The sequence below is a fragment of the Hyperolius riggenbachi genome, chromosome 7 (assembly GCF_040937935.1).
Source record: "Hyperolius riggenbachi isolate aHypRig1 chromosome 7, aHypRig1.pri, whole genome shotgun sequence".
In the NCBI taxonomy this organism is placed as follows: domain Eukaryota; kingdom Metazoa; phylum Chordata; class Amphibia; order Anura; family Hyperoliidae; genus Hyperolius; species Hyperolius riggenbachi.
This window is the reverse complement of record NC_090652.1, coordinates 18,960,838-18,981,126: the sequence shown is the minus strand read 5'-3', so window position 1 is coordinate 18,981,126 and position 20,289 is coordinate 18,960,838. Positions and strand designations below refer to the sequence as shown.

At 46.3% G+C, this 20,289-nt stretch overlaps 1 protein-coding gene across 1 annotated transcript in view; it reads left to right on the top strand.

Moving 5' to 3' along the window:
• The window catches only part of LOC137524121 (uncharacterized), a 131,169-nt gene extending 123,040 nt beyond the window's left edge, over nucleotides 1–8,129 (top strand). The window contains exons 16-17 of the mRNA XM_068243656.1: nucleotides 4,319–4,675; nucleotides 7,286–8,129. Coding sequence (XP_068099757.1) covers nucleotides 4,319–4,675; nucleotides 7,286–7,305 — 377 coding nt within the window. The 3' untranslated portion in view covers nucleotides 7,306–8,129. The remainder of the gene's footprint in view (nucleotides 1–4,318; nucleotides 4,676–7,285) is intronic.
• The last annotated feature ends 12,160 nt before the right edge of the window (nucleotides 8,130–20,289 follow it).

The following is a 20,289-nucleotide window of genomic DNA, read 5'->3' as shown; positions in this document are numbered from 1 at the left end:
GTTCCCCTGCTAAGTGGCTGTGGACCTAAGGGAACCCCGCGGGGATCCCTGGACCTTCCCAGCTCCTGACAGACGGCACATGCTCTGCAGTAGTTTGCTACATCCCTGTTCATCCGGGGCCAATAAAACTGTTTCCGAATACCGGCAAGTGTCTTGCGGACTCCTGAGTGCCCTGTCAGAGGATTACCATGTGCGGATTTCAGCACATGTCCCCTGAACGCACTCGGGACCACAAGCCATTTGGTATTCGCGTGGGATCTACCTGTAGGGGGCTGTACAGACTCACTGTACAGTCTCCCACCTTCCCAGTACACCTTGAAAGCGGCCCCGTCTGCGAGGGGCTCAGCGGCTTGCTGCCTGAGCACCTCCAGGCTTGGGTCACGTTGTAGTGCGGCTGAGAATATGGCGCTGTCAGTTTCAGCCAACTGGCTCATGTCACACGAGGCCAGCGGCTGAAAGGTCTCATCCCTGCGGTCAGAGGAGGGGGAGGAGGCCGGAACCCCCTCCACCTGTTCTGAGCTCGGGTTCTGAGCAGTGCAGCGGCGCGGTACTGCTAGCACAGGTACACTGTCAGAATGGCACAGACGGACATTACTCAAGTCATCATTGCATGCAGTAATGACATTGACAGGTATAGACATTTTTTCATTACAGACAGGTTGTACAGTAAACTCAGGTACAGTTACAGCATCATCACAACAGACAGTCTGTACCTCAAACTCAGGTGCCTTTGAAGCAGGCACTATTGAACCTGGTACCCTTGAACTGGGCACATTCAACCCGCCTCCCCCTGGTGCTCCCCCAAGTGTATAAAGTACCTGGTGGTGGGTGGAGAGTCCGTCTCCTTCCGTGAGCGACAAGGCGGTCGTGGCAGGTTCATAGTAGGACACAAGCTTGCCCAAATCAGTCCCCAGCAACACAGGGACTGGGAGATCCTTCATAACCCCAACAACCCTTTCGTGGATCCCTAATCCCCAATCCAGCTTCACTGTCGCGTGGGCTATGTGAAAAAGGGTGCCCTCTACTCCAGTAAGGGAAAGGGATTGGCTGGAGCTGATGCTCTCCTTTGGCACAAGATGTGAGTGAACTAACGTGATGTCAGCCCCGGTGTCTCGAAATCCGGTGACAACTTTGCCGTTCACTCTAACAAGTTGCTGCTGGTCGGTTCGGTCGCAGATTTCCTTTCCGCGTGCAAACAGGACAAAATCTGATGATCCAGGCTGTGGTTCGCTGGCGGGTTGCCTCTGCTGTGGGTGAGGTACAGGTGATGCAGATGATCCAGGTGCTGGTGGTGTCTGTCTCCGCTCCGGACAGTCGAATTTCATGTGTCCGGGCTGGCGGCAGTAGTGACAGGTGACCTCTCCAGGCGCTGCAGGCCTGGGTGCAGCAGCTACGCTGGGTGGCCTCTGTGGCGGACGGCTCACAGGGGCAGGAGGGTCTGCCGAGGTATTGGGCTGACCTCCTCTCCAGCTGGATAGGACAGTTCTGCGGGTATCAGCCACCCGGGTAGTTGCAAAAGTCTCAGCAAGGTCTGCAGCGACAGTGGCTGAAGCCGGCCTGCGTTCTAACACAAACTGTCGTACATCAGCAGGGCAAATGTTCAGAAATTGTTCCAGGACTATCAAGTCCTCCAGGACATCATAAGACCCTTTGGTGAGGCCTAGTGTCCACTGGCGGAGTGTGGTGAGCAAGCTGCTGGCCACATCTCTGTACGAATCAGAAGACTTTTTCTGCCAGGCCCTAAACTTTTTCCGATAGGCTTCTGGCGTCAGCTGGTACTTAGTAATGATAGCGTCTTTTATAGCAGCATAATCATTATCCTTCTCCGCAGGCAATTCTGCGAAGGCATCAAGCGCTTTGTAGCGCAGCAAAGGTGTCAGATGTCTGGCCCACTGGTCTTGGGACAGACGATACTGACGGCATGCTTTTTCAAAAGACCGCAAAAACAAGTCAATGTCTGTGTCTTTTTCAATATTCGCAAATTTAAATTTTGCACTTACGGGTGGTGCAGCTCCTTCAGCAGGGAGGCTGGGCGGTGAACTCCGGCTGGCCTGTTGAACTTTTGCCATGTTTAGCTCATGCTGTCGTTGGCGCTCCCGTTCTCGCTCAGCGGCATCCCTCTCCGCGTGGCGTTCAGCAGATTGGCGCTCCTCACGCATGTACTGCAGGTACTTGTCCAGGTCAGTGTCCATCAGCTTTTGTAATGCCTGCTGCATTAGCGGATCAGTACAAACGGACAGTCCAGTACTGGCCAGTTCCAGGCGAGTACTTTCAGAAACTCTGGGATTGGGGACCACACTGACATTCTCCTGCGTAACTGTTGATGCAGGGCCCTCAGGATGCACAACCTCTGTACGCCTAGGATCTTCAGCCTCTGGTTCCCCTCGATTGTCAGATGGGCTGGTATCCACCTCAGCGGACACTCCCGGCTCCCGCAGTTGCTTGGTATCCCATCTGGACAAGTCTGCTATCAGGTCCCGTTTGTTCTTGCGGAGGATGCCAATGCCCCTCTCTTCGCAAAGATTTTCCAGGTCTGCTAGGCACATGTTCTGGTAGTTCCCGGACATTTCCATGCCAAATAAAATAAAACTTTTAGGGAGGGGTACTGGCTACACAGTCTCTCTGTATATATAAAAAAAATATTGCCTTCCAGCTACACCAATGAATTAGTTCGTTTCTTGATAGCGCTAGCGCTATCTTAGATACTTTCAGCACAACACAGGTCCCAACCGCTGCCTAACACTGTCACAGGAGCCCTAGTGGCTGACCACACTTAGCCTTCTAAACGGTGCCAGCGCACAGATCGTGCGAACTCTGGTCGCAGTCAATGCGCAGGAACCGTTAAGAATTAGCCGCAGACAACTCAGAAGGGAGCCTGTGAGACACGGGTGATTACAACTTCACCCACTGGTTCAGAGTAAACTGCCACCACCGCGGTTACCATGGGACCGTGGAGCCCACTAACTGACTAGTCCTGCGAATAAAACGGTTAAACACACGATATTCTGTCTAGCCAACAACAAACAAACAGTAGCGTATCTTCAGAGACCCGGGATCAGTTCTATGTGTGCTGATAAGCAGGGTAGCGGACAGTGAATGACTTGGAGAAAGTCGTTTATTCACGCAATATAAATAATTAATATATACAGACAATTATTAAAATCACAATTATTAAGACAGTAATAGCCAGTATAAAAAATAAAAGAAGGGAGAAGAATACTTAGTTCCTGGAAAGATGTCCTTTTTGTGGGAAAACAGAGTTCTGGGTTTCAATCAGAGTTCAGAGTTCGGACCAGGTGGATGCCAGCATATCCTCAAGCTGGCATCTGATGAGTTCAAGATGTTTTCAGGGTGGAGGACACTGAGTTTGGGTCCTCTGCCATTCTTATGCCCCTGCTTCAGTAGGAGGGAGTGAGGGCGGGGAGCCATACACCCCCTTAGAAGATGAGATGAGCCCTCCCCTTGTCCTGGGGGCTAGAAATCATATCTACCCATATATGGGCTCTATCTCACAGAACCGTACAGGTCAGGGCAGATTTATTAACATTTTCAGGTCTGTCTCGATTTACCCAGCGCCCTGATACCAGACATGAGGGGTGGGACCCCTGTGGTATCATCAGGGCATTTTCAAACTGCCTAACTGGCAGTCCTTACCTCAGAATGTTCTGAAACTTCCTCAGAACCAGCACCGGGGCTCATGCTACACTTCCCCCACGTTTGGCGAAGCTGCCATCTCAGGAACCCCAGAAATATGACAGATCTGGGAAGTTATGGATTATGCTATGAGACTCAGGTTTATTCAGGATGTGTTCTAGCTGCTAACAGCTGACTTCCCTTTGATCTTTACCAGTGAGCAAGGTGTCAAGACCTCCCGGAGATTTGTAGCCTGCCTGGCTGCACCTAGGCATCCTGATCACCCCTTGGTTAATTAACGTCTACATGAGATCAGCTAGGTGTCACCTTATACCTGATGGATGGGCCATCCGCACAGCTTGAAGCCAGGGACTCTCTGGGCCCAGGCTCATTAGCATATCAAAAGAGCCATCCAGCCTTTAGGATGGTGCTCTCTCTCTGCTAAGAAAAGGACTTCAGCTGCCCCTACACACTCAACCCAGATTGTATCGATTTGAAGCACAATCGATGCAGGGAATCGAGTGCGATTGCTTTTTCTTCACGGGCGGTTCCAGGACGCGCCTGCGGCCCCGCAACCGTCCGTGACAATTTGCTTAGGGCCCCATTTAGCCTTAATCCGGCACTGGTTACAGTACATGATATTGGGTCACTTTGGCTGATAAATTTTGTAATTGTAATTTTACAGAAGTTCTGAGACCACAAATTGATGAACTGGACACATCTAATCTGACCCTCAACCAGGAGTCCGCCATACAGTGTAAAATCTCTGGATATTCTCCTGATAACCTGACTGTGAGCTGGTGTAAGCGGAGTCAGTATGGAAGAGTCACAAATGTCACTGAGAGCTTTCAATATAAAATGCCAGCCCTTACTCACCAGATACAGCAGGACAGCACATACAGCTGTACAGCCAGCCTTGTGTTCACTCCGACACAGGAAGACCAGGGGGCAGAGTTCACCTGCAAAGTGCAGCACCCCAGCCTTGAGAAGCCTGAACTCAAGAAAACAAGACCTCTACAGATAAACAGGAAGTCTAATACAGGTGAGTAGACGCTTCAGCAATGAAGATATGCAACAAATACTGTTAACAGAATACAACAGAAGTACTTATATTTCGGTTCATTTAAAATGTCAAATGTTATAATAGCCTCTGATTGATAATTTGCGGGGCTAACAATACAATGAAGCAGGCAGTAAAGGCTCTTAGCCTACTTGGCAATATGGGTACCACCATAGACCACAGACTTAAAGCAAATCTGTAGTGATAAAAAAAAACTTACCTATGGCATGGGAAGGCTCTGAATCCTATTGAGCCTTCCCTGTCCCCTCTTGGTCCCCTCGTTCCAGTGCTGCCCGCAGGTGAAAGTCAATCCACCTCCATAAGCCCCAAATGGCGTTGTGCGCACTCATTTTCCCATGCACTCCCGAAGTCGGGTGGCTTTGTATTGCACATGTATGCACTCATGCGCTCGTACAGAGCCGCCCATCTTCGGGAGTGCATGGGGACACACTACTCCTGAAGTTTTCCTTCAGCAGTGCCTTGAATTAAAATCCTTGAATTCAGAACTGTTTTGGGCAATATTTGCTCATATTCAGCCAAATGTTTCAGAACTCATTGGACGGCACTTCGCAGTGCTGATGGACAATGAGCCAACGTATACTTCCCTTCAAACCAAAGAGTTTTTGAAGGGAAATAAGTGGAATGTTATGCAATGGCCAAGTCAATCACCTGACCTGAATCCGATTGTGCATGCATTTCACTTGCTGAAGACAAAATTTAAAGGAAAATGCAACAAGAACAAGCAGGAACTGAAGACAGTTGCAGTAGAGGCCCGGCAGAACATCACCAGGGATGAATCCCAGCATCTGCTGATGTCTATGCATTCCAGACTCCAGGCTGTAATTGACTGCAAAGGATGTGCAATCAAGTATTAAAAAGTGAAAGTTTGATTAATGATTATTATTCTGTCCCATTAGTTTTGGTCCCTTAACCTCTGGGCGATACAATTATATCGCCCAGGAGGGGGCGCAGCACAATTTTTTTTAAATTTTTTATTTTTTAAATCATGTAGCGAGCCCTGGGCTCGCTACATGATAGCCGCAGCGCAGCGGCATCCCCCCACCCACTCTTCGGCGATCAGAGTAAGCAGGAAATCCCGTTCAGAACGGGATTTCCTGCTGGGCTTCCCTGGTCGCCATGGCAACGGGGCGGGATGACGTCACCGACGTCATGGACGTCGTGACGTCACATGGAGTTCCGATCCACCCCTCAGCGCTGCCTGGCACTGATTGGCCAGGCTGCGCAAGGGGTCGGGGAGGGGGGGGGGGCTGCGCGGCACAGCTAGCAAAGTGCTAGCTGTGTGTAACAAAAAAAAAAATATGCAAATCGGCCCACCAGGGCCTGAGAACTCCTCCTGCGCGACATACCCCAAGCTCAGCTCGGGATTATCGCCCAGGAGGTTAAAGCAGACCCAAACCAAACATTTTTTCAATTCAAAATATTTGGTTGCACCACTCTGACACATATAAAGATAAATAAACACTCCTTCAAGCCTATGAGCATTTCAGTGCATGCTTTTCACCCTTCTCTTTTCATAACTAGGATTATACTGGGGGCAACCATTAGCAATTCCTCCATTGCCTGACACCACCTACTCCAGCATTTTGCCGGATTCTGTCCCCGCAATATGAAAGGAAGGGAGGGGTTCCTCCAATAAATGTAAAGTATATAATATTTGTCATCATGCAGCTGAAAAAAGGCTGCTATTTATTATTATAATTTAGAAAATAGATTTTATTCCTGAAATCTTGTATTTTTAATTTGGGTCCACTTTAAGAAGTTCGAGGCACATATGCAAACTGAGGAAATTCCTACAATGTGCACCTGATTTGGATGTAATTACCCTCAAATGAAAGCTGACTGTCTGCAGTTAAAGCAAATCATGTTCGTTTCATTTTAAATCCATTTTGGTTGTGTACAGAGCCAAAAATGTTAGAATTGTGTTGATGTCCCAATATTTATGGACCTGACTGTAGCAAGAGGTTTTACATGGGCAAGCAAGTAATCAGGATACAGGTACTCAGGAAAGCTAGAAACACAAGGATCACATAAAACAGGGAGGACTAGCACACAGGCTAAACAGCAACATTGAACTAGCATTGTTTGGTCTGCAGGAGCAGGCTTATATACTGTGCAAAGGAGTCAGGTGATGGTTCAGGTAGCTCGGATTTCCTCTCATTAGCAATCTGCAGTAAATGCAGTTCCTGGGGAAGTTTGCTCTCTGCTGGTAAACAAGAAGAAACGCATGATAATTTTCCAAAGTTCTTGACTAGAGCTTGAGGACCTCTGCTGGTGAATCAAGGAAGTTTGTGCAAAAAGTTAATCTCAGTGTCACCAGCAGATGCAGATCATAACAGGGATCACAGCAGAGTATCATCAATTTAAATGATGCAGTTTACATGCAAACAGTGAACTCCATACAGAGTGCTCAGTGATTTGAGGGTTTGTGAGCCCATAAATGTCCACACCAATTTGAATTTGGGAACCCTTTCACCCTGCCGAACCGCCACCTCTGCTGCTGACACTAGGCATGTTTCCTGCTTTTTTTTTTCTAAATTGCCATGTTGACTTGCTTGATTCTGTCCCCAACAGCTTCCAGACGGAACTACTAACATGAAACGAAACATCGGAAAAGTACAACAGTCAATTATACCAACAACTATGAGCAGCAAAATATTGGAAAGACTTGATTCTGTGCCACCTATTGCCAGCAGTTCCTCCATGAGTTATCTGAAGCTGTGTGCTAATATCTTGCTTGACAACATTTCCAGTTCCTCAAGGGGTGATTTGTTGTTGTTCAGTCTCTATTCAGTTGTGTCCGACTCTTTGCGACCAGATGGACTACATCATGTCAAGCATTATTGGCCAAGTGGAGGCCATGTTGATGATTGCAGAACAAAAAAGATAAAGTCCAGGCACTGATCTGCAGCTGTTTTATTGCAGTATTAGAGTGTTGTATTATCTTAAATAGTTATTTGGGTTAAAAAAAGACATTTGTCCATCAAGGTTAACCAGAAAATAGAATATATTTCTGGCATGCACCCTCACATTAGAGTTGGGCCGAATGGTTCGCCTGCGAACGGTTCCATGCGAACTTCAGTGGTTCGCGTTCGCGTCCCGCAGGCGAACTTTTGCGGAAGTTCGGTTCGCCCTATAATGCACCATGAGGGTCAACTTTGACCCTCTACATCACAGTCAGCAGGCCCAGTGTAGCCAATTAGGCTACACTAGCCCCTGGAGCCACTCCCCCCCTACTAAAAGGCAGGCAGCGGCGACCATTACGGTCACTCGTGTGCCTGCATTAGTGAGAGTAGGGCGAGCTGCTGCAGGCTGTCTCTCATAGGGAAAGATTACTTAGGCTTAGCTTGTTCCTGGCTGCATACCTGTTCTGTGAACCCACCACTGCATACCTGTTCTGTGAACCCACCACTGCATACCTGTTCAGTGAACCCACCACTGCATACCTGTTCAGTGAACCCACCACTGCATACCTGTTCAGTGAACCCACCACTGCATACCTGTTCAGTGAACCCACCACTGCATACCTGTTCTGTGAACCCACCACTGCATACCTGTTCTGTGAACCCACCACTGCATACCTGTTCTGTGAACCCACCACTGCATACCTGTTCTGTGAACCCACCACTGCATACCTGTTCTGTGAACCCACCACTGCATACCTGTTCTGTGAACCCACCACTGCATACCTTTTCAGTGAACCCACCACTGCATACCTGTTCAGTGAACCCGCCACTGCATACCTGTTCTGTTCAGTGAACCCGCCACTGTATACCTGTTCTGTTCAGTGAACCCGCCACTGCATACCTGTTCTGTTCAGTGAACCCGCCACTGTATACTTGTTCTGTTCAGTGAACCCGCCACTGTATACCTGTTCTGTTCAGTGAACCCGCCACTGCATACCTGTCCTGTTCAGTGAACCCGCCACTGTATACCTGTTCTGTTCAGTGAACCCGCCACTGCATACCTGTTCTGTTCAGTGAACCCGCCACTGCATACCTGTTCTGTTCAGTGAACCCGCCACTGTATACCTGTTCTGTTCAGTGAACCCGCCACTGTATACCGGTTCTGTTCAGTGAACAGTTTGGTGTGTCAGTGTGAAGCAGTACCTTAATTACAGTACCTGATTGATGTATACACATGCAAGATGTTTTAAAGCACTTTAGGCCTGTCATTTAGCATTCAATATGATTTCTGCCCTTAAAACGCTGCTTTGCGTCAAATCCAGATTTTTCCCGGGGACTTTTGGCGTGTATCCCACTCCGCCATGCCCCCCTCCAGGTGTTAGACCCCTTGAAACATCCTTTCCATCACTTTTGTGGCCAGCATACATTTTTTTTTCAAAGTTCGCATCCCCATTGAAGTCTATTGCGGTACGCGAACTTTAATGCGAACCGAACCTTCCGCGAAAGTTCGCGAACCCGGTTCGCGAACCTAAAATCGGAGGTTCGGCCCAACTCTACCTCACATATCTTGCTTCTTGGTGTCACATTTGATGCCATGTTAATGAGTGTTCCTGCAGGGAAAGATGTGGGACCATGGCTACACCTCAGACCAATTTGTAAACTCCATCAGGATGTACAGGTAACCACATAGATATAGTATGTTTAATCTTTCCAATACTATACAGTCTTTTTATAACATCGTAATGAGAGGCAGCGCAGTCCCTGCAGGATTTCTGAGCTCTACCATTACCATGATTCCCGAGCCAGGCAGGAACCCCTTGGCCCTGAAAAATTCTCTTCCTATTTTGCTTCTCAACTGCAATTATAAGTGGTTTACCTCTATACTTGTCACTAGGTTCAATAAGTTCCTGAGCTCTGATACGTAAGGACCAAGTTTTTTTTTATACCAATGCAACAAGCTACTAATGATATCAGAGAGCTTCTAGATATTATCTATTATGCCCTCCCTACAAAGCACCCTTTAGCAGTCCTCCTATTAGAGATTGAGAAGGCTTTTGGTTGCTTATCTTGGCCTTATATGAAGCTAGCCTTGCAGAGGTTTGGGGTTACGGGTCCTTCCTTAAAAAGCCATTGGAGTGTTGTTCTCCTCTTCTTTGACTTACTGTTGGTTATGTTCTTTCCACACATTGTTTCCTTTCTACTCTCTCTTTTACATCTTGTTGATATGTTGTTCATATGTTTGTAATGCATTTGCTCTGCACTTTACTATATGGTTCCCCCTAAGTGGAAACCGTTTATTTTGTTTTTGTATATTTCTCTATATACCCAGTGTTCTCCCCAGGCTCTTTTAGCTGAGTGCTCCACCCGGCTAGTTTTGGGGAGCACCCGGCTGTCATCAGCTCACCTCCTCTTATACTATAAGCAGAGTTGTGCACAGAAGCACCGGCCCTTTATTCTCTCATCTCGCCCCACCCGGCTACTTTTTCATGCCACCCGGCTACTATTTCATGCCACCCGGCTAGAAAAAAAATTCTGGGGAGAACACTGTATACCCAATAAAAACTTTTGAAACTAAACTAGCCAATATTGTGTTTCATATTGTATGCTACTATTACTGTAAATAGCTGTTGTTTCCTAATAGATATATTACACTTGTTTCAATAGAACAAGAGAGGGATTTCACTACTATATGCAATAAAATACAGTGAGATGTAAAAGTTTTGGCAACCTTGTTAATTGTCATTATTTTCCTGTATAAATCGTTGGTTGTTATGATAAAAAAATGTCAGTTAAATATATCATATAGGAGACACACACAGTGATATTTGAGAAGTGAAATGAAGTTTATTGGATTTACAGAAAGTGTGCAATAATTATTTAAAAATAAGGCAGATGCATAAATTTGGGCACCACAAAAATAAATGAAATCACTATTTAGTAGATCCTCCTTTTGCAGAAATTACAGCCTCTAAACGCTTCCTGTAGGTTCCAATGAGAGTCTGGATTCTGGATGAAGGTATTTTGGACCATTCCTCTTTACAATACATCTCTAGTTCATTCAGGTTTGATGGTTTCCGAGCATGGACAGCTCTCTTTAACTCACACCACAGATTTTCAATTATACTCGGGTCTGGGGACTGAGATGGCCATTCCAGAATGTTGTACTTGTTCCTCTGCATGAATGCCGGCTTAGTGGATTTTGAGCAGTGTTTAGAGTCGTTGTCTTGTTGAAAGATCCAGCCCCGGCGCAGCTTCAGCTTTGTCACTGATTCCTGGACTTTGGTCTCCAGAATCTGCTGATACCAGCTACCTATGTTAAAGAGAATAGTGGGTATAATGGAAGAAAAGAATTTTACAAAAAGAGCATATAGTTTTTGAGAAAATCGATTTAAAGAATGCAAAGAAAAATGGTTTTTAAACTTAGAAAAATGACAGTTTAAAACCCATTTTTCTTTGCATTTTTAAAAACGATTTTCTCAAAAACAAAAAGGTCTTTTTGAAAAATTATTTTTTGGGTTTGTTGTACCCACTATTCTGCTTAACATATGTAGTCATTTTGGTAGCAATAGCATGTATGGAGACTTTGCTATTAACCTCTAAATTCGGCACAAAATTATGCAAAATTTCATAAAAAATTCACGAAAAATTACGTGAAATTATGAAATACTACTTTTACATTTTATGTAGGTAGAAAAAAACAAAGTCTTGTGAAAATAATACCTTTTCATGGCTAATGGATAAAGTTAAATTATGCAAGCTTTCTGGAATCTAGTCCCATTCTTCAGGCATATTTCCAGATGTAAGCTGAAGTAAAACACTGATGCAGGTTAATAGTAAACACGAAGATGGCAGTTGTGCTGGTTGCTGTTTAGCAGTTAGATGCATGTCAGGTGATCAGTAGGCTGAAGCCAGTGAGCTCATGCAAGCAAACATGAAATCTAGCAGGTTTCTGAAGATAGTGAAGTCAAGTCCATCATGTTACATAAGGAGTCATGAACCCCATTCCACAATTTAAACCTTCTGTTAATGTCTTGAACAGGGGTGCTCGGATAGTACTTTTTAAAATCCGAATTGATCCGGATACCCAGATATCCGGATCCGGTTCGGGTATCCGAATCCGACCTTTTAGATATCTGCGTGAACACAGATATCCGGACGCATTATCCGCGGAAGTGCCCTTTAAAATGCTTCCAAAACATTAAATGTACCTTAAACTTGAAGATTGTATACAAATCGAAGCAGAGTGGTGCATTGGAAGTGTGCTGGGCCCATAACCCAGAGGGTGATGGATTGAAACCATCCTCTGTTAGGCATGATTTCATTTTTGCACCTCGCTTTATTGCATGGGAAAAACGGTTTCCATAGCCCTGTAAGAGAAAGTGTAATAAGGGCCCTGCCGTAACATGGATATTACGGTAGCTAAGACTACTCCTGGGCCTTTCTTGTAGTTGAAGAGATGAGTGAGCTGGCTTGCTTCAGCATGTAACGTTGGTAGTATAGTGGTGAGCATAGCTGCCTTCCAAACAGTTGACCTGGGTTAGATTCCTGGCCAATGTATGTGAGCTTGCTTTTGACATCCTACACATCCCTGGAAGACAAGATCCATGAACAGTGAGGAGGAGGAGGAGGAGGGTGGAGGGATTTTATCTTTGTAATCGGATCCGGATATCTGCAATATCCGCAGATATCCGTGTTATGCGTCCAAATATCTGCAGATAGCTATCCGGATTTTTTTAAAAATCCAGAATCCGAATCCAAATCGAATAGCGTAAAAAAGTTCAGATATCCGGAATCCGGATGAGCATCCCTGGTCTTGAACATTTTCATAAATTTGTACTCAGAAATCTTTCTTGCCTGTTCATTTTTGAAGTTACCCTTAAGAACAAGTACTTTGAGATCTTGCATGCTGTGTCCTGGTTCGCAGAAGTGTTGGCCCATTGGTGTGTCCATTTTACCCTCATTAATTTTAAAGCTGTGATGGTTCATTGTTGTGCTCAGTTTTTGGCCTGTTTCTCCAATATAGATTCCTCTTGAGGGGCATTTCATGCAGCGTATCATGTATACAACATTGGATGACTCACAGGAAAATTGGTCTGGTATTTGATGATATTTCTGTGAGTTTGCTATTTGTATTTGGCTTGTGCGTAAGATATAAGGGCAGGTCTCACACCTTGTGTTATTGCAGGGTAATGTGCCTGGAGTTTCTGGTGTAGATAATGCCAGTGGCGTCCCTACCATAGGGCGCAGGGGGCGTGGTGCACCGGGTGTTAGACACCCAGGGGGGTGTCGCCACGACCCCCCACAGCAGCACAGCAGGAGGGGGAAGCAGGGCTAGAAGGAGGGGCTGTGGAGGCAGCGGTGGGGAGGGGGACATATCCCCCCCTCCCTCACCTGGGACCCCTCCTTCTGCCTCTCTCTCCCCCTCCAGAATAGTGGCGACAATTGTGGGGCGGCCGGAGGCGTATGGACAATTACTCACCTGATTTCCGTGGAGCGCAGCGTCATGACGTTACAGGTCTCCGTCTTCACTGCCGCCCACTGTGCTTCCTGATTAGCGGAAGCACAGTGGGCGGCATTGGAGGTGGAGACCTGTAACGTCATGACGCTTGGATCGCGGAGATTAGGTGAGTAATTCTATGTACGCCTCTGGCCGCCCCGCACTTGTCGCCGCTATTCTGGAGAGGGGAGAGAGAGGCAGAAGGAGGGGTCTCAGGTGAGGGACCCCTCCACAGCCCCTCCATCTAGCCCTGCTTCCCACTCCTGAGGCACCTGCACTGGGGGCATCTATACTAGCTTACTGGAGGCAACTATACTAGCTTACTTGGGGCAACTATACATATTGGGGGCAACTATACATATTGGGGGCAACTATACTAGCTTACTGGGGGCAACTACACTAGCTTACTGGGGGCAACTATACTAGCTTACTTGGGGCAACTATACATATTGGGGGCAACTATACTAGCTTACTGGGGGCAACTATACTAGCTTACTGGGGGCAACTATACATATTGGAGGCAACTATACTAGCCATACTGGGGGCAACTATACTAGCCTTACTGGGGGCTACTATACTAGCTTACTGGGGGCAACTATACTAGCCATACTGGGGGCAACTATACTAGCTTACTGGGGGCAACTATACTGGGGACAACTATACTAGCTATACTGGGGACAACTATACTTACTGGAGGCAACTATATTAGCTATACTGGGGGCAACTAAACTATACTAGCTATACTGGGGGCAACTAAACTATACTAGCTATACTGGGGGCAACTAAACTATACTAGCTATACTGGGGGCAACTATACTGGCTGGGGCAACTATACTAGCTATACTGGTTGGGGCAACTATACTAGCTATACTGGGGGCAGCTATCCTGGCTGGGGGCAACTATACTAGCTATACTGGCTGGGGGCAACTATACTAACTGTACTGGCTGGGGGCAACTATACTAGCTATACTGTCTGGGGGCAACTATACTAGCTATACTGGCTGGGGGCAACCATACTAGCTATACTGGGGCAACTATACTAACTATACTGGGGCAACTATACTAACTTCATTGGGGGCAACTATACTAGCTATACTGTGGGCAACTGTACTAGCTATACTGGGGGCAACTATACTAACTATACTGGGGCAACTATATTACCTACACTAAGGGCAACTATACTAGCTATATAGGAGGCAACTATACTAGCTATACTGGGGCAATGGCAGCGTCATTCTCCAAGCACCCCTAAAGCACCCCCCAGTGTGAACTGACTTTCTGTCAGTTCACTGACAGCAGCAGCCCACAGCTGGGGCAGAGCAGGGCTACAGTAAAATGGTCAGCAAAGAAAGGAAGACTGGGTCTCCACCTGGATTAGTGCAGTTATAGCAAAGTGTTTTTTATTCCATAGCAGCAAAAAGCACACATTTCAGCACTAGGCCTTTGTCAAGTGTTACACTTGACAAAGGCCTAGTGCCGAAACGTTGTGTGCTTTTTGCTGCTATGGAATAAAAGACACTTTGCTATAACTGCACTAATCCAGGTGGAGACCCAGTCTTCCTTTCTTTGCTGGTCTGATGGATTTGCACCTTGATGGATTCAGGTGCTGACTGGTCGACTCCCTGGTATTGAAATCACATCACACAGTCGAGCTCTGGGACTTTCTTTTTTCCTACAGTAAAATGGCGTCTGAAGCCCTGCTCTGGAGACTTTAAGTCTGCAGTGCAGGGCTTCGGGCGCCATTTTCCCATAGCCCTACTCTAAGCGCAGGAGTTTCAGTTGCTGGCTGGCTACAGAGGATTGTGGGAGCTGTGCTGGACGGAGGCCAGGACATGAGGTCTGCTGCTGCTTCAGGTGAGTAAATGTTTTTTTAAAATTTATATTAGCAGTTGTATCGACTGTTCTGGCCAGGTCTGCTACATGATTGCATGTATTTTCTGGTCAAATCTTCCACATGATTGCATGTATTTTCTGATCAGGTCTGCCATATGACTGCACGTATTTTCTGGTCAAATCTTCCACATAATTGCATGTATTTTCTGGCCAGGTCTGCTACATGATTGAAGTGTTTTCTGGCCAGGTTTGCTACGCCGCAGGTTATAGCCACACATTTTTTTTTGGGGGGGTGTCTTTTAATACCCAGCACCGGGTGTCAAATGCCCTAGGTACGCCACTGGATAATGCACTTCTGATAATCATTTGTCTCAAATTGGGAGGTTGTCTGGAAGCAAGTAGTTGTAAATCAGGAAAAACTTCTTTCAGGCGTTTGTCCTTGTGACGTATCAGTTGCAGGGCTTTCAATATCTTCCCCAATGTCTTTAATCTTGGGTTGTAGGTGACCACTATTGGGACTCTGTTGTTTTCAGTCTTTGGTGTGTACTTCAATAGTTCCTCTCTAGATTTTAAAGTTGCTCTGTGTATTTGATCATCAACGATTCGTGGATGATATCCCTGATCTATGAATATATTACGTAGTGACACAAGTTGTCTGTCTCTGTCCTCTGAATTAGAACATATTCAGTTATACCTCAGAGCCTGGCTGTAAACAATAGATTTTTTGGTGTGTTCCGGGTGGAAACTATTCCACTTGCGGTAAATATGAAATGCCCCTCAAGAGGAATCTATAAAGGAGAAACCGGACAAAAACTGAGCACAAGAATGAACCATCACAGCTTTAAAATTAATGAGGGTAAAATGGACACACCAGTGGCCCAACACTTCTGTGTACCAGGACACAGCATGCAAGATCTCAAAGTACTTATTCTTAAGGGCAACTTCAAAAATGAACAAGCAAGAAAGATTTCTGAGTACAAATTTATGAAAATGTTCAAGACATTAACAGGAGGTTTAAATTGTGGAATGGGATTCATGACTCCTTATGTAACATGATTGACTTGGCTTCACTATCTTCAGAAACCTGCTAGATTTTATGTTTGCTTGCATGAGCTCACTGGCTTCAGCCTACTGATCACCTGACATCTAACTGCTAAACAGCAACCAGCACAACTGCCATCTTCGTGTTTACTATTAACCTGCATCAGTGTTTTACTACAGCTAACATCTGGAAATATGCCTGAAGAAGGGGACTAGATATCAGAAAGCTTGCATAATTTAACTTTATTAGTTAGCCATTAAAAGATATTACTTTTACAAGACTTTGTTTTTTTCTACCTACATAATTTGGCTAACACGGTACAGAGACATTTTTACTACTTTTACATATGAAATCAATTACGATTTCCCCTGAAATGTTGCATTACAATTACAATGCAAAAAATGCAAATTTCGATGCGAAATTTCATATATGCAAAATTTCGGCCCATCACTGGCTGATACTGAGTGGAATCCATGCGTCCCTCAACTTTGACAAGATTCCCAGTCCCGGCACTGGCCACACAGCCCCACAGCATGATGGAACCACCACCATATTTTACTGTAGGTAGCAGGTGTTATTCTTGGAATGCTGTGTTTTCCTCCATGTATAACGCCCCTTGTTATGCCCAAATAACTAAATTTTAGTTTCAACAGTCCACAGCACCTTATTCCAAAATGAAGCTGGCTTGTCCAAATGTGCTTTAGCTTACGTCAAGCGGGTGTGTTTGTACTGTGGCCAGACAAAAGGCTTCCTCTGCATCGCTCTCGCATACAGCATCTCCTTGTGTAAAGTGCGCCGAATGGTTGAACGATGCACAGCGACTCCATCTGCAGCAAAATTATGTTGTAGGTCTTTGGTGCTGGTCTGTGGGTTGAATCTGACTGTTCTCATCATTCGTGGCTTCTGTTCATCCGAGATTTTTCTTGGTCTGCCACTTCAAGCCTTAACTTGAACTAAGCCTATGGTCTTCCATTTACTCAATATGTTCCTAACTGTGGAAACAGACAGCTGAAATCTCTGGGACAGCTTTCTGTATCCTTCCCCTAAAACCATGATGGTGATCAATCTTTGTCTTCAGGTCATTTAAGAGTTGTTTTGAGACACCCCATGTTGCCACTCTTCAGAGAAAATTAAAAGAGAAGGGAAACTTACAATTGACCCTCTTAAATACTCTTTTTCATAATTGGATTCACCTGTGTATGTAGGTCAGGGGTCACTGAACTTACCAAGCCAATTTGAGTTCCAATAATTCGTTCTGAAGATTTTGGAATGAGTAAAATGACAATAGTGCCCTAATTTATGCACCTGCCTAATTTTGTTTAAACAATTATTGCGCACTTTCTGTAAATCCAATAAACTTCATTTCATTTCTCAAATATCACTGTGTGTGTCTTCTATATGATATATTTAACTGACATTTTTTATCGTAACAACCAACGATTTATACAGGAAAATCATGACAATTAACAAGGTTGCCCAAACTTTAGCATCATTTGAAAATATATTAGCTGTGGCAGTGATAATTAAAGAAACAGGTGCAGGATCTAACTTGCCTAGTGATTTGTGTGTGTGTGTGTGTGTGTGTGTGTATGTGTGTACAGTGTGTGCATGTGCGTGTGTGTACTCCATGCTTCTCTAAAAACTGGAAAACACACTGTAGTGGAATGGAGGGAATGTAAATATGTAGTCACAAGGCGAGGTATGGTTGGAAGCTGCTATGCTTCAGGTTTGGTTTAGCACATCCCTTGGGTGTTTAGCCCTTCCTTAGACATGACCCGTTCCTTGGGGGGTATAGACCTTCTTTATTGATAGCCCATTCTTTTGGTGTTTAGCCCACCTTTAGAGAGGACCCATCACATGGCCCATACACACGGGCTACAACTGCCCCGAATCGTCGCTACTTAGAGCTGTCGCCGGCAACAGCTGTCACCGCAACTTCGGTGCAACTGTCGCTAGTCCGCCGTGTGTATGCGGACTAGCGACAGCAACACACACAGTGAGCGGAGCTTCCGGCGGGGGGGAGGGACCTTCGGCGACAGCTTCCGCCGAATCTGTGTCCCTCTGTGCGCCGTGTGTACGGCTGCTGCACAGAGGGACCTGGCGACGAACTGTCGCTGCTTTTATTTTGGGGGGGGGCGACTTGCTACATTTGTGCCTCGTGAGTATGAGGCTTTAGGGCTGGTGCACACCAAGAGCGGTTCTGATCATTGAAAGTGAATGGGCTGGTGCACACTAGTGAGGTTCGTTTTTTCCCCAAACGCAAACTCGGGTCCTGCAGCATTTTTGCGGTTTTCTGAGGCCTTTGCCCCAATGTATAATAGTACAGTAGAAGCAGTAGAGTGTTGTACTGTGTTAGCCATGAGTAAAAGCAAAGAGTTTTGAATCAGGATGATACCATTTATTGGTTAACTTAGAGATGGATAAACAGTGAGCTTTCGGCTTATAAAAAGCCTTCGTCGGACTGGTTCTGGTCAGGAACCAGTCCGACGAAGGCTTTTTATAAGCCGAAAGCTCACTGTTTATCCACTCTTTGTAAAGTATGGGAAAGTGGAAAACTGCTCTGAAAAACGCTAGATCACAGCGGTTTTCCAGGCGTTTTTGTTACAGAAGCTGTTTAGTTACAGCTTTACTGTAACAATATATGAAATCTGCTACACAAAAACGCTCCAAAAAACGCTAGGCATATTTAGAAAACCTCTCTACACATGCCTAGCAATCGCTCTGAAAATCTGCTCCAAAAACTGCTAGCATTTGCGGATCTGCAAGAGGTTGTTGATGTGCACTGGCCCTTCCTGATGGTTCACTGCAGTGCTGCTCGGATACCCCTTTTCAAAATCTGGATCCGATTCGGATCCGGATACCCCGCTATCCGATCCGGGTCGGATATCCGAATTCAAAATTTTCCGATCCGAATCCGATTCGGATATCCGACCCTAGTATCCGATCGGATTCGGATATCCGTGTTTAATCCCGGAAGTGGCCTTTACATTGCTTTAAAAAGGTTTTTCAGGGTATATGAGGCATGTAGCATCATAATTTTGAAAAGGGAAACACTGATGATGTGGGGAGTGGACTTAAAATCCCCCCCCCCAAAAAAAAAATGGCTGTCAATCAACATCAGAGTGGTATCAGGAAGCAGTGGTACTGACGCAATTGGGGCCTCCCCACAACTCGGACAGCAGACACCTCCAAAAAAAATTACACAGCTATTGTGTTTAGATAGTTGACCATGGCACTGTTGTAGGTACCACGGCACAGTAAAAAATTAGGAGAGGTTCCAGGAAGCGGTCGGTCGTACTGCCGCAGTTGGGGCCCCACAACTCGGACAGCACAGACACCTCCAAAAAAATTACACAGCTATTGTGTTTACATAGTTGACCATGGCACTGTTGTAGGTACCACGGCACAGTAAAAAATTAGGAGAGGTTCCAGGAAGCGGTCGTACTGACGCAGTTGGGGCCTCCCCACAACTCGCACAGCACAGACACCTCCAAAAAAATTACACAGCTATTGTGTTTACATAGTTGACCATGGCAGGTACCACGGCACAGTTCAAAAAATAAGAACCTGGCTTCATGAAGATGGAGTCAGGAGGTTGTGGTGGTAAAGGGTGGTTAAGCAGGCATAGTGATAACCACTCAGCCACTTCATTTCCCCCTCTTGCCAACAACAGGGGCCAGGAACTCACCAACTGCCCAAGCCTCGTTCATCTTTAAAAAAGTCAGTCTGTCCACAGACTGGCCTGACAGACAAGAGCGCTTCTCAGTGACCACGCCACCGGCCGCACTGAAGCACCTTTCCGACATAACGCTGGAAGGCGGGCAGGACAGCACTTCCAGGGCGTATTGCGCCAGCTCGCCCCAGATATCCAGGTGCTTCACCCAGTACTCCAAGGGGTCCACAGGGGTGTCGGTGTCAAGCCCGCTATAGGACCCCATATAGTCGGCCACCATCCGGGTCAAGTGCTGGTTCTGGCTTTGAGAGCCGGATGCTGCTGCAGGCACCTCCTCTGTAGGCAGCGGTACTGGTGTGGCATAGAGCGCCTTTGTCAGAGACAGCAGGTTTGTTGGGCGCCTGCTGATGCTGGATGCAGGCACCTGCTGCTGTGCTGGCTGGACTGAGACAGCAGGGGGGTGGGAGTCTGGGGGAAGGCTTCCTCCAAGCGCCGAACCAGAATCCGCTGCAAGTCCCTGATTCGGCGCACAGGGTCTCCTCCTACAGGCAGCAACTGAGCCAGCTTCCCCTTCAGCCGTGGGTCCAGCATCAGGGTGATCAAGATGTCCTCCCGAGCACTCATCTG